Raw genomic sequence first — 14,127 nt, 5'->3', positions numbered from 1 at the left:
CCTCACCCTCAAAAGCAATACTGAAGTACAGTCTTCCAGAAAAGCAAGCTGCCTGAAACACACACTATTTATATGATACCATTTCTGAAGATTTACAGTAATAAAATAGAAATATTCATATACAAAGTGACTGTACCCCCTTCCTGTTAGAGTTACTATATACAAGATCATGAGAGACGTGGTTTAGAAACATGAGATACAATTGCACCATATGCACTTCATTCAAGCTACAAGCAATGAGAAACAATTCTTAGGCAGTTTGATGTCTCAAAAACACCTCAATTTGATGTCTCAAAAATACCTCAAAGTTAACACTGCAACTGAGGTGCTGGACCACAGTTTATACCTTCATGGGAAGTAGGAGAAGAGGGAGGCAAAGTGCAAGGCCCTTTAGTTATCCCGTCGTTCTCTTTACTTTGTTTCTCGCCCAGGTTAAACAAATATGGATTCAAGGGCTTTAGTAAGGCAAGGGAGGATGACCCCAATTCCTGCCTGCTGACAAGGAAGCTTGCGCACCAGCCTGCTCGCGGCTATAACAGCACAGCCCGTCCATAAGCACAGGACAAGCCCCATTTCGGAATGAATCCACAGCAAAAGTTCATTCCTGGGAGGAACAAAGTTACATCTCCCCCTGGTGTCACAACACAAAGCAGCTGAAACACATCCTAACAAAGTTACACGGAGGAAAAATACCAGGAGGGGCACCCTTTCTCTGCCAGTCTCCTCGCCTCAAAACGATCAAAACGCCGATCTGGGTGGCGTTAATTGCACGATTACGACCAAGTTATCGGCGATGCGTCTGAAAGCAAGCGCTTGTGTGGGGCGGAGCTGTCCGCACGTTGGCCCAGTTTGCAGCCCGGCAGGTTTTCAGACTCACACGTTCACAGAGCTCTCTCTTTCTGGATCCGTGACGAGGGTTGACGGGCCCCCGCCAGGGCCAGGAAGGCGCCCGGGGCGCACGCGACGGCCCCCGCGCCCGCCTTCGGCCCCAACGAGAAACCGAGGAGGGGCCCGTCGAGCGAACAATGGCCGGGCCGGCCGCGCTTCGGCCGCTCTGCTGGGCGGCCCCGCGCCCGTTTCAGAAGAAGCCCCTTTCGGGGGGGCTTCCCCCCGAGGGGATCGGGGCGCGATGGGGAACGGGGGTGCTCGCCTTCCGCAGCGGCACGCGGGGCCTCCTTCTGCGCCCTCGGCTGGCAGAGGGGCGGGCGGGAGAGCCCCGTCCCCTTCCCTCCCTGCCCGCCCCGAGGAAGCTCAGGCCGCGCTCTCCCCCGGCCGGAGGCTGCCTTGGCCCGCGCGGCCCCGGCCTCTCCCGCCCGCTCCCCGCCGCCGACCCGCCGCGCCTCCCCGGCGGGCCCCGACCCGCCCCGGCCTGCCGGGCGGCTCACCGAGCGCTGGAGCTCCCCGAGCCAGAGGCTGGCGCGCTCCTTGCCGCTGGGGTCCGGGTCGTGGTAGAGCGCCTGCACGGCCTGGTAGACCACCTGCAGGCTCGGCTTCCCGCCGGCGCCCCCGCCGGGCCCGACAGGATCCATCCCGCCGCCGCCTTCGCCGCCGCGCCCTCAAGCCTCCGCGGCCATCCCGGGCGCCGCCTCCGCCGAGTCCGTTACCGGGAAGGAAGCGAGCCGCCACTGGGGGAGGAGGCGGAAGGGCGCCGGGGCCACCCGGAAGGCGCTCCCTGCGGAAACCCCGCCCGCGCGCTGGCGTTCCGGCCCCGCCGGCGGACGGCGCAGCCTAAGCCCTCCGCCGCGGCCCAGCCCCGCAACGCTGGCGGAGCCGCGGCATCCGCCGCCGGCCCTCCGAGCGCAGCCCGCCCCGCCGGCCTGTCGCCGGCCCGCCGCGCTCCCGCTTGGAACCGACGGCCGCCGCCGAGGCACTTCCGGCCGAGCGGCGGATGTCCCTGGCAAAGGTGTCCGGGCGGCAGCACGCGCTAACCGGAAGTGACTTCCCAGGCTGGGAGGCGGGAAGGGCGCCCGAGAGCGCTCTGCCACGCATGCGCGCGCAGCCGAGTCACCTTAGTGCAACGTTGCTCGACCTTAACCCCTTGGAGAGGGGTGGACTTCAACTCCCAGAATCCCCCAGCCGGGTGTGCGTTGGAGTCCACCCCTCTTCAAGGGGCCGAGGTTGAGAAACGCTGCCTTGGTGGCTTGGTTGCAGGCCAAAGTTCAGCAGGGGTATCTTTTGCCACGGGGGGGCGGGTGCTGGAGCAATGGTGCCTGTTAGCTTCCTTTCTGCCTGGTAAACAGTTGCTTCAGGGTTTCTCCAGCCTCTGGGACTACAGCCCCCAGAATGCTCAGCCAAATTCCAACATCTCTGGAAGGTGGCAGGTTGGAGAACTGTGGACTGGACTGTGGTTGGATATCACCCAGGGAAGGAGATTTTCTTTGTTTTCTTCTTCAGAAGAAGTTGCTGTCCAGGAGGGAAAAATAAACATTCATTCCCACTGAAACTAGCCAGACTTAAAAATCCTGTAAATGTAAGCGAACTTTAGCCAGCAGATTGCATAATTTTGCTGAAAGGGCTTTTTAGTATGAGCTGGCAGAGGCAGCATGACTATAGAGCAGTGTTTTTCAACATTTTTCAACCTCGGCCACTTTAAGATGGGTGGACTTCAACTCATGCTGGCTGGGGGATTCTGGGAGTTGAAGTCCACCCATCTTAAAGTGGCCGAGGTTGAAAAACACTGGAATAGAGGGAGGGGACCTCCTTTCAGGAAATAGAAAATCTTCCTCCAGGGATTTCCCTGCCACCGAAGGCATCGAGCGGGTTCTCCTTGGGAGAAATACGGCCAGTTGTAGGCGTAGGCCAACTCCAGGTCATTGAATAACGGAACCTGCAGGGAAGGTGCTCGATGGACCTGGGGACCATGCGGATGATCCAAAGCACTTCCTCGGCTTCTGCCGGAGAAGGTGATTCAAAGATTGAAGCTGAAGCTGAAGCTGAAGCTGAAGCTGGACAACTGTTGCTCCTGGATACTTTCGATTTCAAGTCAGGTCTGAACCTTGAGTGGTACCCACAACTGAAAACAGGTGGAGCTTCCATGGTGGCTGCCGTCTTGACTGTTTTGACCATACCCTGCGCACACCTCTGCTTGGCATCGTGAACTACGGCTCTCAGATCTGGGCTGCAAAAATCTGACCAGTTGATGCAGGGAGAGACAGAAAACACAGAACTATGGGGATGGCTAGCCCCATAGAGGCCTGCTGTCTTCTGCCCCAGATCCTTCATCTTCTGGGACTCTCTTCTTCTTTTTTAGTAATGTTTTATTTAAATTTTTGTGTTTTATGTGTTTATATGTATTTATGATTTTAATGTTTTGTGTGAGCCGCCCAGAGTCCCCCATTGGGGGGAGATGGGTGGGGGAGAAAATTAATGAATTAATTAATTAATTCTGCTGTTCTCCAGATTTGTACAACCCAGACTGGATAGCCCTGCATGACCCAACCATTCCCCACCTTGCTAAAACCTTCCAACAGGTCCCAGAAGTGTGGAAACAGCGAATGTGCGTATGTGTTTCCAGGAAGACGCTGGTTGGGATAAAGGTCGGAACCACATGGTCCTCTAGCTGGACTGCAGCTGGAATTCAAGGTGTCCCACATAGTTTGGACGACATAGAATTGTATTGTTGGGTTTGGACAACATAGAATTTTATGATAGACTCGCAATAAAAGGGGTGAAGGAATTGTAGATCAGGATGCTGTGAGAACCCAGCAATGGATTAAGAGCATTGGGTGAATCTGGCAATCATATGAAACCATAACATGATTGGTTTGGGTGTTACATGTTACATGAATGCAGTGACTGAGTGTTGTTCATCTGGGATTAGGGTTAGATTTGCTGTGTGATTGATTGATTGATTGATTGATTGATTGATTGATTGATTATATGCCATCAAATCATTTTTGACTGCTGGTGACCACAGAGATAGATTTTCTTCACGAAGGTCTGTCCCCAACCTGGTCCTTCAGGTCTTCCAAAGGTCCACCCATCATAGCTGTAACTGAGTCCCTCCACCTTGCTGCTGGTCATCCCCTTCTTCTCTTTCCTTCCACCTTTCCCACATTAGAGTCTTTTCCAGAGGGTTAAGTCTTTACAGCATGATATATCATAGTTTATGGAATTAATTAATTCAGTGTATTGGGCTGACAGGCTGGATTTGTCGAACGTGCTAGGCCAAAATGTGGTTAGCTATTTTGTGGTTAGGGTTAAACTATGCTGTGTGGCTACAGGTCCCTTGGGAGCAATAGAGTGGGCAGAAATTACATAAAACAAACAATTTTATATATAGTAGCGATGTAAATTATCCCCATAAGGTGTGTCCTTTAACTCAGTCTTGATACAGTATTCATGAAAGATCAAAGTGTTTGGGACCTCTAGTGGACACATGAGTAATGTTGCTCCTGGACTATGGAGACCTTTCACACCACTTTCTGAGATGTTCTCCTTTGCGGTGATTCATGAAAGGGACTGTGATGTTCTTCCTCAAGTGTTCTCCTAGCTGGAGATCTGTTTCTTGATGTATTGCTGTCAGCAAGCTAGTCCAAGGGCCATTAGATGAGGACGGAAGTAGACACTGCAGGGAGAGGTTTTAGCATCCTGTACAAGCAGCTGACCTGCACCTTGACTGAGGGATCCAGTCTATATATTTATGGAGCACCCTCACTGCGTAGCCTACTGATGTCAGGAAGTTTGTGCGACTGCCAGGATTGGTGTGAGTAATCATTACTGATCATGTGATTGCCCCCATCATTTCTTTTTGAGCTCACTGGATTCATACATATATTTGAGGATCGTGCATCATGCGCCTGTCATCCTCTGGGAAAGATGGGCATCAGATAAATTTAATAATAAAATAAAATAAAACAAAAATCTGGTGAGGTGGGCTGCAGTCCACGGAAGCCAATGTCATAATCCATGTATTAGTCCTGAAAATAACAGTGAGATGTTCAGGCAGGTGGAAGGACCAGCAGCTTCTTTAAAAAGTTCAAATTCCCAGGAAGGATTCAGTAATCTCTTTCTAAGCTTGACTCATACCTGGGTGCTCCCCTCTTCCTTCTGCCCCCCTTGTTATGGACTTGAGAACAAAGTGCTTTTGCTACAACCGAGGCAATGTGTTAAATGTGATCAGGCCTGGGGCTCCCAGGGGACCAGGGAGATTTTACGATGGCTCCCTTATTAATTTTATCCCCTCCTGTTTTGTGGGTTTTTACAGTTTTTTATATGTAGTTGTTTTTATGTATTTATTTTTTTTATTATTGTACGCAGCCCAGAGTCACCTTGTGTGAGATGGGCAGCTATATAAATTAGATAGATAGATAGATAGATAGATAGATAGATAGATAGATAGATAGATAGATAGATAGATAGACAGACAGACAGACAGACAGACAGACAGACAGACAGACAGACAGACAACCAACCCCACACGTGGACTCTGATCTTCCAGTGGAAAAGAGGCCTGGGCAGGAGATCCTACTCCACCCATCTCCTCTTGGAATTACTGCCTCCTTGTTTGTTCTAATCCTTAATGCTGTTAATGTGCTCATGGACCATCGGAAAGGCAATGCTGCTGAAGGCTCCTATTCAGAGGCAAAGCACATCCTTGGTTTTCCAAAGGTGCCAGACTTAATTTCTAGCACTTTTCAGTAGCACCAAAAAAGGACTTTTTTTCTGAAATGCTGGAGGATTGCTACCAGTCAAAAGGTGGGTTTACATCACCTTAAGCCCTAATGTAGTTTACTTGACTTTTTTGTTTAAGGCAGTGTGTGAACTCAATCATTGTGTGTTTTGAAATGTAGCTTCTTACACAGTGTACCCCAGCTCGTTGTAGTTTACTCAGCAAGTATTCAGCAGAGTAGATTCCTGAAGTGTTCATTCCAAGTATGTTGGAACCGGCAGCAAAACACAGGGAGGCTAAAAAGAAGGCACGTGTGCAGCAGCAGCAGCAGCAGCAGCATCGCTTAAACGCAGCAGTTGAGTACTTGGCTAGTAGGGTCCCCAGGGAGGGGCAAAGGGGAGGTTGAATCTCAGAAGCAGTCTTGCACTGTCCCTATGCAAGCTTGCACCTCTTCTGCACGGGTCGTGATGTTGCATGGGTGTGTGAAAGGAACAGAATGGCCACGCGGGGTCTTGAAGTAAGCAATGGAATTTATGTGACAATGTCCTTGCTTGTATTTTGTAATTTGCCCCTCCCCACCACTGCAGACACCTATGTGCGAACCCAGTCAGCATTCAGCTAGAGAAACTGTTAGCAAAATTTGAGAGTTTCTGACTCTCCCCAATTAGGATTCAGTCCGGCAGAAGATCAAACACGAAAGAACCAGCTGAGATTTTAAAGTTTTATTGAAAGTAAGCCAATTGAGTCAGCTGGGGTCTCCCCTTAAGGCAGAGGAGACCCCTCCCACGCCCAAAGAAGACAATTTTATACATGTTCCTTACAAAGAGATACAGCAGTTAACAAATGATTGGTTGAAATTGGCATAAGTTTTGGATCCTCCTTATTATTGGGGGAAATTTATCTTCCTGATGACCTATTGGATACTAGTCAGAGTTCAGGGCACCCCCCTTTGTCTTTATGGCCTCGACCCTTATGGAGACAGGATGTCTGAATGAGAAAAATGTGTGAACATTCATGGATGTCTGTGTATGGGTTATCCCTTTGGTTTTCAAAGATAAAGAAGGAAAGTTGATGTGTGAGAGAAATGTGTGAACATTCATGAATGTCTGTGTCTGTGCTATCCCTTTGGTTTTCAAATGTAAGGAAGTGAATATGATGGAAACTAAGAGCCCTTTTTCATAAGGTTTCAAAACCAGTGGTGTGACAGAGTGTTCAGACAAAAAGCCATGGTTTATTGAAATAATTATGATTCAAACAATACTGCAAGCGATATGCCCCAATTCCACATTGTGGATTAGTGCAGTGCATAAATCAGGTCAGTATGATGAATCTTCTTCTGTTTCTCAATCTTGGTTGGTAATAGGCTTAGCAAGGGTTTGAGGCAGACAGTTTCTCAGGGCTAGCAAAATTCGCCTTCCAGCTGCAGTTCCACATGTCTGACTGAAAGGAAGTTGAACAGGAACAGGAACTGAGGCTTAAATGCTGACGATGCTTGATTCAGATGCTGGAATACATCTGAAGACACCATGAAACTTTCATTACAATATACAAAGAAAAACAGAGAAAGTGATCTTTCCTTTGTACTTAGCCCATAGCATCATATGTCTGCCAATAGCATTCACTTACGGCTATTGTCTGAAGGTAGAAAAGGAAATACCCAGGTGTTCTTTTTTTTAAAAAATCCATAATACAGTGTTCACCAATTCCATGCCTCCAGCTGGGAGGATCTACCACTCCAGAATTGGCTGAGAATCAGATTAACGCAAAATTGAAGAAAAGTTGGCTTATAGGAAATCTAATTTAGCCCTACTATGACAGGCAGAAGCAGCATGTTCGGAAGGGCAGGGTCTCAGGTAGAAGTCTTTCCCAAAGTTTTTGATAAAAAACCAGCCCTCTCCAATTTGGGCCCTTCAGATGTGCTGGACTTTGATTCCCATAATACCTAGTCAGCACTGCCAGTTCTTGGGATTCTGGGAATTGAAGTCCAACACAACTGGAGAGCATCAGGTCAGAGAAGGCTGCGCTAAGTCAAAGCAAATGTATTGTTTCCCTTCCTCCAGGAACAATTTGCTGGCTGAGTTCTGTGGCTTTAATAGCAGGTAAGTAGGATGCTGTTCTCTGTGAAACTGATATTTCATTTTTATCTGTCTAATTTTTATTATGGGGTGATGGAAAAAGAATGAAATACAGCTGCAAACTCTCCCCCTTCCCTCTGCCTCTCTTTCTGCGCTCTCCCTTCTGCCTCTCCTTTGCAATTGAAGTCCACACATCTTAAAGTTGTCAAGGTTGACAAACACTGCTCTAAAAAATTAATCCATTGTCGTGGAATTTTTGCGGAAGAAAGGAGCACAACGCTGAGGATAAATTGCAGCCTCTTTATTCAGTGACTGATGGGTGCCAGCTTTCCAAGAAAGAGAGATTCCCCTCTGCCCTTTCTTGCTCCCCCATCTGCATAGGTAAAATAAGACCAGCCCTGGGGTGATCATGTTTCCGCTGCTTAACACCTTTCTCACTTAACAGCCCACTTAACACTATTGCAGCCAAAACAATGAGAAAGCTCTCACCTGTCTGCCTAAAGGGTTGTCTAGGGGGCAGCCCCAATGAGGATGCTTTGTAAAAACAAGGTGAGAGACGGGCAGGTTTTCCACGTAATCAAGCACGGGCGCCTGGTTATCTCCAGGTTCCCTTCTTGGTAGCCATGGAGTCCTCAGCTGGCTGGCTGCCACAGAGATGTGACCCGTTGACAATAGAAAAACACTTTTCCCCTGCTTAACACCTATCTCACTTCCCCCCAAATTTCCCCTTGAATCAGATCTCTCAGAATTCCCCCCTCTCAACCCCAAAGTGTATAAGAATCTCTGCCGGCAAAAATTTCACAACAATGGATTAATTTTTTAGAGCAGTGTTTGTCAACCTTGGCAACTTTAAGATGTGTGGACTTCAATCCCCAGAAATCCCCAGCCAGCCATGCTGGCTGGGGAATTCTGGGGATTGAAGTCCACACATCTTAAAGTTGCCAAGGTTGACAAACACATCTTAAAGTTGCCAAGGTTGACAAACACATCTTAAAGTTGCCAAGGTTGACAGTTTTAGAAACTAGCTTTCCCACCATGCATTACACCATTTTTTTAAAGTTGGCATTGGCTGCCACGGGTATTTACTGGAAAGACAGAATAAAAAAAAAAAACGTTTCAACTAAGTGAATAAATTAAAAACCAGGTGAATTCAGTATTATGAGAGCGTTTATTTCTGCCTCTTGTGCTGGAATGGAATACTCAGCCCTCCCCTTGCGTGGACTTGAGGACTCTCCCCGCACGGCGGGTCTTGAATTCACTGGCTGCGGTTCTGAAAAGGGGAAAAACACAGACTTCCTTGTGTGTTAGCAGGAGGGACAGAAGCCAAGATGAGGATTATTGCACAGGGCAGGGCTAAAAACCCAGCAGCTGCCAGCAGAGGAAGAATGGATTACAGAGCAAAAGCAGTTCTACCCAACTAAGGAAAGACCGAACTGAACGGAAATAGGAGTGAAGAGCCATTATGCTAAAGCAGAAAGGGTTGAAGGAAGGCGTTTTTCAAACTCGGAGCAGGGCGCAAATGGGGTCATGGGAGGTGAATCGCCCACTTTCCGACAAGGAAGCTAACAGTTTCTTCCCTTGCCTCTGCAAACACACACACCATAAAAATCATTGCATGCTTCGGTAAATTACACCTTCCAGTTGGGTTGAGTTGGGCATAAAGGGGTTTGTATTCCAATGATCTGGAGCCTTGAGGAAGACCGTCCTCTGCAGAGTGAAAGCAGTTTCCTATAGAGGCAATGCAGGAGGCAGATTCCCCATATTTATTTGTTTATTTATTTGTTTATTTATTATTAAATTTGCATGCCACCCCTCTCCCGCCAACGGGTGACTCTGGGCGGCTCACAGAAACCCCATCAACAATTAAAAATACCCCATAAATAGTACAGTAGAGTCTCGTTTAACCGACCTTCGCTTATCCGACCTTCCGTCTTATCCGACGCCCCTAAAAAAAACACAACCCGCATAAATCGGCGACCAGAAAAGTGTGCCGCTTGTTTGCGAGCGTGAGTGTACTCTTTCTTCTTGCTCCTGACGGTGCGGCGCTGCAACACAAAAATCGATTGCAACAGGCGGAGCGGATCTTTTTTTTTTTTTTTAACCGCACTCAATTGTTACTGTGTGTTATCCAACATTTTCGCTTATCCGATGTTCTGCCAGCCCGTTTATGTTGGATAAGCGAGACTCTACTGTAATCCATTAACAATCAAATACAGACAACAAACCCTGTACATAAATACTAAGAACACTCAAGATGACCGGGGGGGGCAAGGTCAATCACCCCACAGGCCACCTCCACCGGGTGAGCCCCCCCTCCGGCCCCCAGGCCTTCTGGCACAGCCAGGATTTCACCCCTTCCCTGAAGGCCATGAGAGTGGGGGCACACCGGACCTCGGGAGGCAGATTGTTCCATAGGGCGGGAGCCACAGCAGAAAAGGCCCTCTGCCTAGACCCCACCCGTCGAAATTCCTTGACCAGTGGGGTCTGCACATGCCCCTTTTGCTGGGCCGAGTGGGGCGGGCTGGAGTACCTGGGGTGAGACGGCTCCTCGGATACCTGCAGCCTGTTTCCATGGTCTTCCTTTGGAAGTTAAACTCACGGGAGTTCATGGAACAGATCTCTAAGCGCTACCCCCAGGACTGTGAGACTGGCTGTATTTGCAAAATAAGCTAGCCTAAAACGTGGCTAGTTATGTGGCCATTCTGTGTAATGTGGTGAAGGTACAGTGTAGTATGTCACATCCTCATGTGAAGCCTGCACACAGGCCAGGAAGCCACAGGCCAGACCGAACATGGTGAAACAGGCTGGCTCCAGGCTGGCAAAGGAGTGAGAAAAGGCTGCATTCCTCTCCCCTTATTTATTCCACCTATCTGTGGAATATATATTAAGAGAAGCTGGACTGGAAGAAGAGGAGCATGGCTTTAAAGCTGGAGGAAGAAGCATCAATAACCTGTGCAGAACTTATAACGTTACCCTGATAGCTGAAAATGCAAAGGATCTGCAAGCTGTAGTAATCAAAGTCAAGGAGCACAGTGAAAAAATGGGACTACAGCTAAATATAAAGGAGACCAAACTAATCATAACAGTTCCAGCAACCAGAACTGAAATTAAGAGGTTGAAGTGGTGGATTAGCTTGTTCCTTTTAGGATCAACCATCAACAATAAAGGAAGCAGCAGTCAAGAAATACACCGTAGACTGGCACTTGATAGAGCAGCCATGAAGGCCCTGTGGTGGGTCTATATAGTACCTACAAAGACTGGCATTGTGCAAGCTGTGGTATTCCCTGTGACACTCTGTGGAACTGAAAGTTGAACTTTGAAGAAGCAGAAGAGGAAGAGCACTGATGCTTCTGAACATTGGTGTTGGAGAAGATTCTTGAAAAGACCACAGATAGCCAAGGAAACAAACCAGTGGATCATCAAACAAATCAACCCAGATCTCTCACTCAAGGCACCAGTGATGAGGCTCAAATCATCCTACTTTGAACACATGATGCAAACACCCAGCTCTCTGGAGAAGGCTCTGATGCTAGGAAGGTGGAAGAAAGAGAAGAAGAGGATGACCAGCAGCAAGGTGGATGGACTTAGTTACAGTGGTGATGGGGGCATCATTGGAAGCCTTGAAGGACCAGGTGAGAGACAGATCCTCCTGAAGAAATTCTGTTGATGGGAGAGCTAAGAGTCAACACCGACTTGATGGCAGATGATGATGATGATGATGATGATGATGATGATGATGATGATGACGACGATGATGTCTCATTGGAATGAAACAAAATCGTGGTTGCTGGGGACTGGAGCAAGTTTTTTTTTCAGATGCATGAAATGACAAACTTACTGGGTGTCTTTGTTTTGCTCCCCTGGTTTGAGGCTTGGAATGTTGAATAAACACCAGCCAACTGGATTAATTCAGTAAACCATGATTCAATTAACCATGTATTACTGTGCTGTAAGATCATGGTCTGTGGCTTTTTCAATTAATGATCCTAATGGCTGCATTTCCACTATGTGAAAGTTTAATTAACCTTGGCTCGCTTTTTGCATGTAACATGTTGTGTGAACCAAGGCCATTTGGTTAGTTTATGGTTCAATGCACTGTGCAAATGCAGAACTGGTTAATTTAATCATCAGATTAAGTGAGTTGAGTGAATACAGTCACTGTATTCCTTCATTCTGGAGAACAATCTCAATAGATTTGCCCTCCTTCTGTAGATTTTGGTGTATTTAAAAAGATCCATGCTGAGTAGCCTCTGATAGCTTCTCTCTGCCCCATTTTACCAGGTCGAACAAGTATCAGAAGACAGATTAATTTCCCAGGAGGATGACTGGGAAGTGGACAGAAGAAAAGAAAACACGGTAGCTATTTTGGAACAGGGTGAAAAGAATTACATTACAGAGGAGTGCAGGTTACGCTAATGGGGAGTGTGAAAAAGGATGTGTCATGGAATGATAAAGTGAAAAAGCATCAGAAAAAAGTGGGCATATGGGAAAATATGGCAAATGGTTCCACACTAAGCATGGAATTAAACAAAGATGCATGATGTTCCCTTACTTCTTTAATATATATTAATGGATAAAGAGATAAGGAATGTTGCTGTGATATTAGAGATGTGGTGGTTGAGGATGTGAATTTATTGTTTTAGTTGTGATGCACGTTTTCCCCTATTATGTGATGTTCTGCTTGAAGTATTGAACTGGTTTCAATTGTATACCACCCAGAGTTGGTTTTGGGCTGGAGAAGCCTTATAAACTGAAATTGCAAATAAATAAGTAAGCATTCAAGACTAGGCTGTGTTGCTGGCTGAGAACATAAACGATTTGCATCAAATGGCTGGTGCCTCGGGGTTGGCTGGCATCTTGAGGATACTCTCTTTGTCTCTTAACTCTGTTCTGTGGTGTTTAACTTTGTTTTGTAGTTTTTAAACTGTTTTTATGCTTCTTATTCGTGAGCCACCTAGATAGTGAGATGGGCGGCGTATAAATGTTATTTGTAAAAAAAATGTTAGATAGATATGATGCAACAAGGAGTAGGGATCTGCAAATTACTATAACGATGACTGAAGTAGCTGTATTTGACAGGGAAAATGGAGTAAATGGTTGGAAGTGATCTTTAAAAGGTGAAAAACCAGAGCAAGTAGATGTATCTGTGCACTTAGGGTAGAATCCTTACTATAAATATGGGAAAATGGGAGAAGAAAATTTAAGATGAGCAAAGGCTGGTAGGAAAGTAATGGGTAGGAGGCAGTCTTTTGAGAGGAATCAAAGTTTGTTGGAACAAATGAAAATAATTGTGTATAAGTGCAGGTTTATTTATGGAAGGGAGAGTTAGGTATGTCAAGAGAAACATAGAAATAAGTTGCATGTAGTGGGAATGGGGTGATTAAGAAATGTGTGTGGTTAAAAAAAAAAGAGTCAAAAATGAACGGGGGCTGAATGAATGTGGACTGAATGCAAAAGTGAGAAACCGGGGCCAAATTCCTTTGGTCATGATAAGGCGGGAATGATGAATGAGGATCAGATTGCAGAAGAAACATTCAGTGTGAAGGAAGAGCGAGTGGGCTGAGAAAGACCAAGGAAGTTGTGGCTGGAGGGAATGGATGACATTCTCGACAAGAGAGTGGTGAGAAATTTACAGAATAAAAGGCATATATGAAGCCGCCTATGGGTGGAATCGTCTCGGAGAAGGGCCCAGGAGGTGGTCCAGGGGGACGCAGGGTATGCTCAGAAACACGCATCGCGACCCACATAAAAGGTGGGTGGCAGCTGCCATCTCGACTTAGTTTTAGCCATACCCTGCAGACCCCCCTGAGCGGTTGCTAAGATTCAGCCCCAACTCGATGGTGCATAATTGATGGACGTGATGAAACCAGAATGGTTTGCAAGGACAGGAAGCCGTGGAGAAGGCTGGTGGAGAAAAGTACTGTAAAGAAAAGTGATAAGTGAATAAGTAAGAAATAAAAGAGACAAGAATGAACAAAGAAAAGAAAAAGGGAATTTAAGGAAGCGGCTTCCGATCTGCTTTACAGCAGTTATCAGTGCATTTATATTTTATCCTCTCTCTCTAAGGTGACATCGTCGGCTCCCTTCTTTCCACAGTCTACCCTTTGATCATCAAATCCGTCGATCACAAGTTCATTTTTTTCCGTTTTCAGCGGTCACTGACAAATCTAGTCATTGTCTTTCCCCTAATCAAGCAAGTCAACGTTGCCATCTCAGCAACGTCTGTCATCTTCACCAGCCACTCCTCCGTCGTGGGTATTTCAGAGTCCTTCCACCTTAGTGCATATAAGAATCTCACTGCAGTTACCATGTACCCAAACATAGATTCTAGCTGTCGATCTATTAGTGCAACCACACAGATAGATTTTCTCCAGGGGGATCTGTCCCCAGCCTGGTCCTTCAGATTTTCCAACGGCGCTCCCACCACCCCTGTAACTGAGT

At 47.2% G+C, this 14,127-nt stretch overlaps 1 protein-coding gene across 1 annotated transcript in view; it reads right to left on the bottom strand.

Annotated features, from left to right (window-relative positions):
* The window catches only part of TNPO3 (transportin 3), a 34,000-nt gene extending 32,127 nt beyond the window's left edge, over nucleotides 1-1,873 (bottom strand). The window contains exon 1 of the mRNA XM_088141466.1: nucleotides 1,386-1,873. Coding sequence (XP_087997592.1) covers nucleotides 1,386-1,529 — 144 coding nt within the window. The 5' untranslated portion in view covers nucleotides 1,530-1,873. The remainder of the gene's footprint in view (nucleotides 1-1,385) is intronic.
* Between the last annotated feature and the right edge of the window lie 12,254 nt (nucleotides 1,874-14,127).

Source organism: Python bivittatus, unplaced genomic scaffold (genome assembly GCF_059951505.1).
Source record: "Python bivittatus isolate LINGU-HERP-01145 unplaced genomic scaffold, Pbiv_v1 ctg000330_np1212, whole genome shotgun sequence".
Classification (NCBI taxonomy): domain Eukaryota; kingdom Metazoa; phylum Chordata; class Lepidosauria; order Squamata; family Pythonidae; genus Python; species Python bivittatus.
Note: the sequence above shows the minus strand (reverse complement) of the source record. Positions and strands in the feature narration are given on the sequence as shown.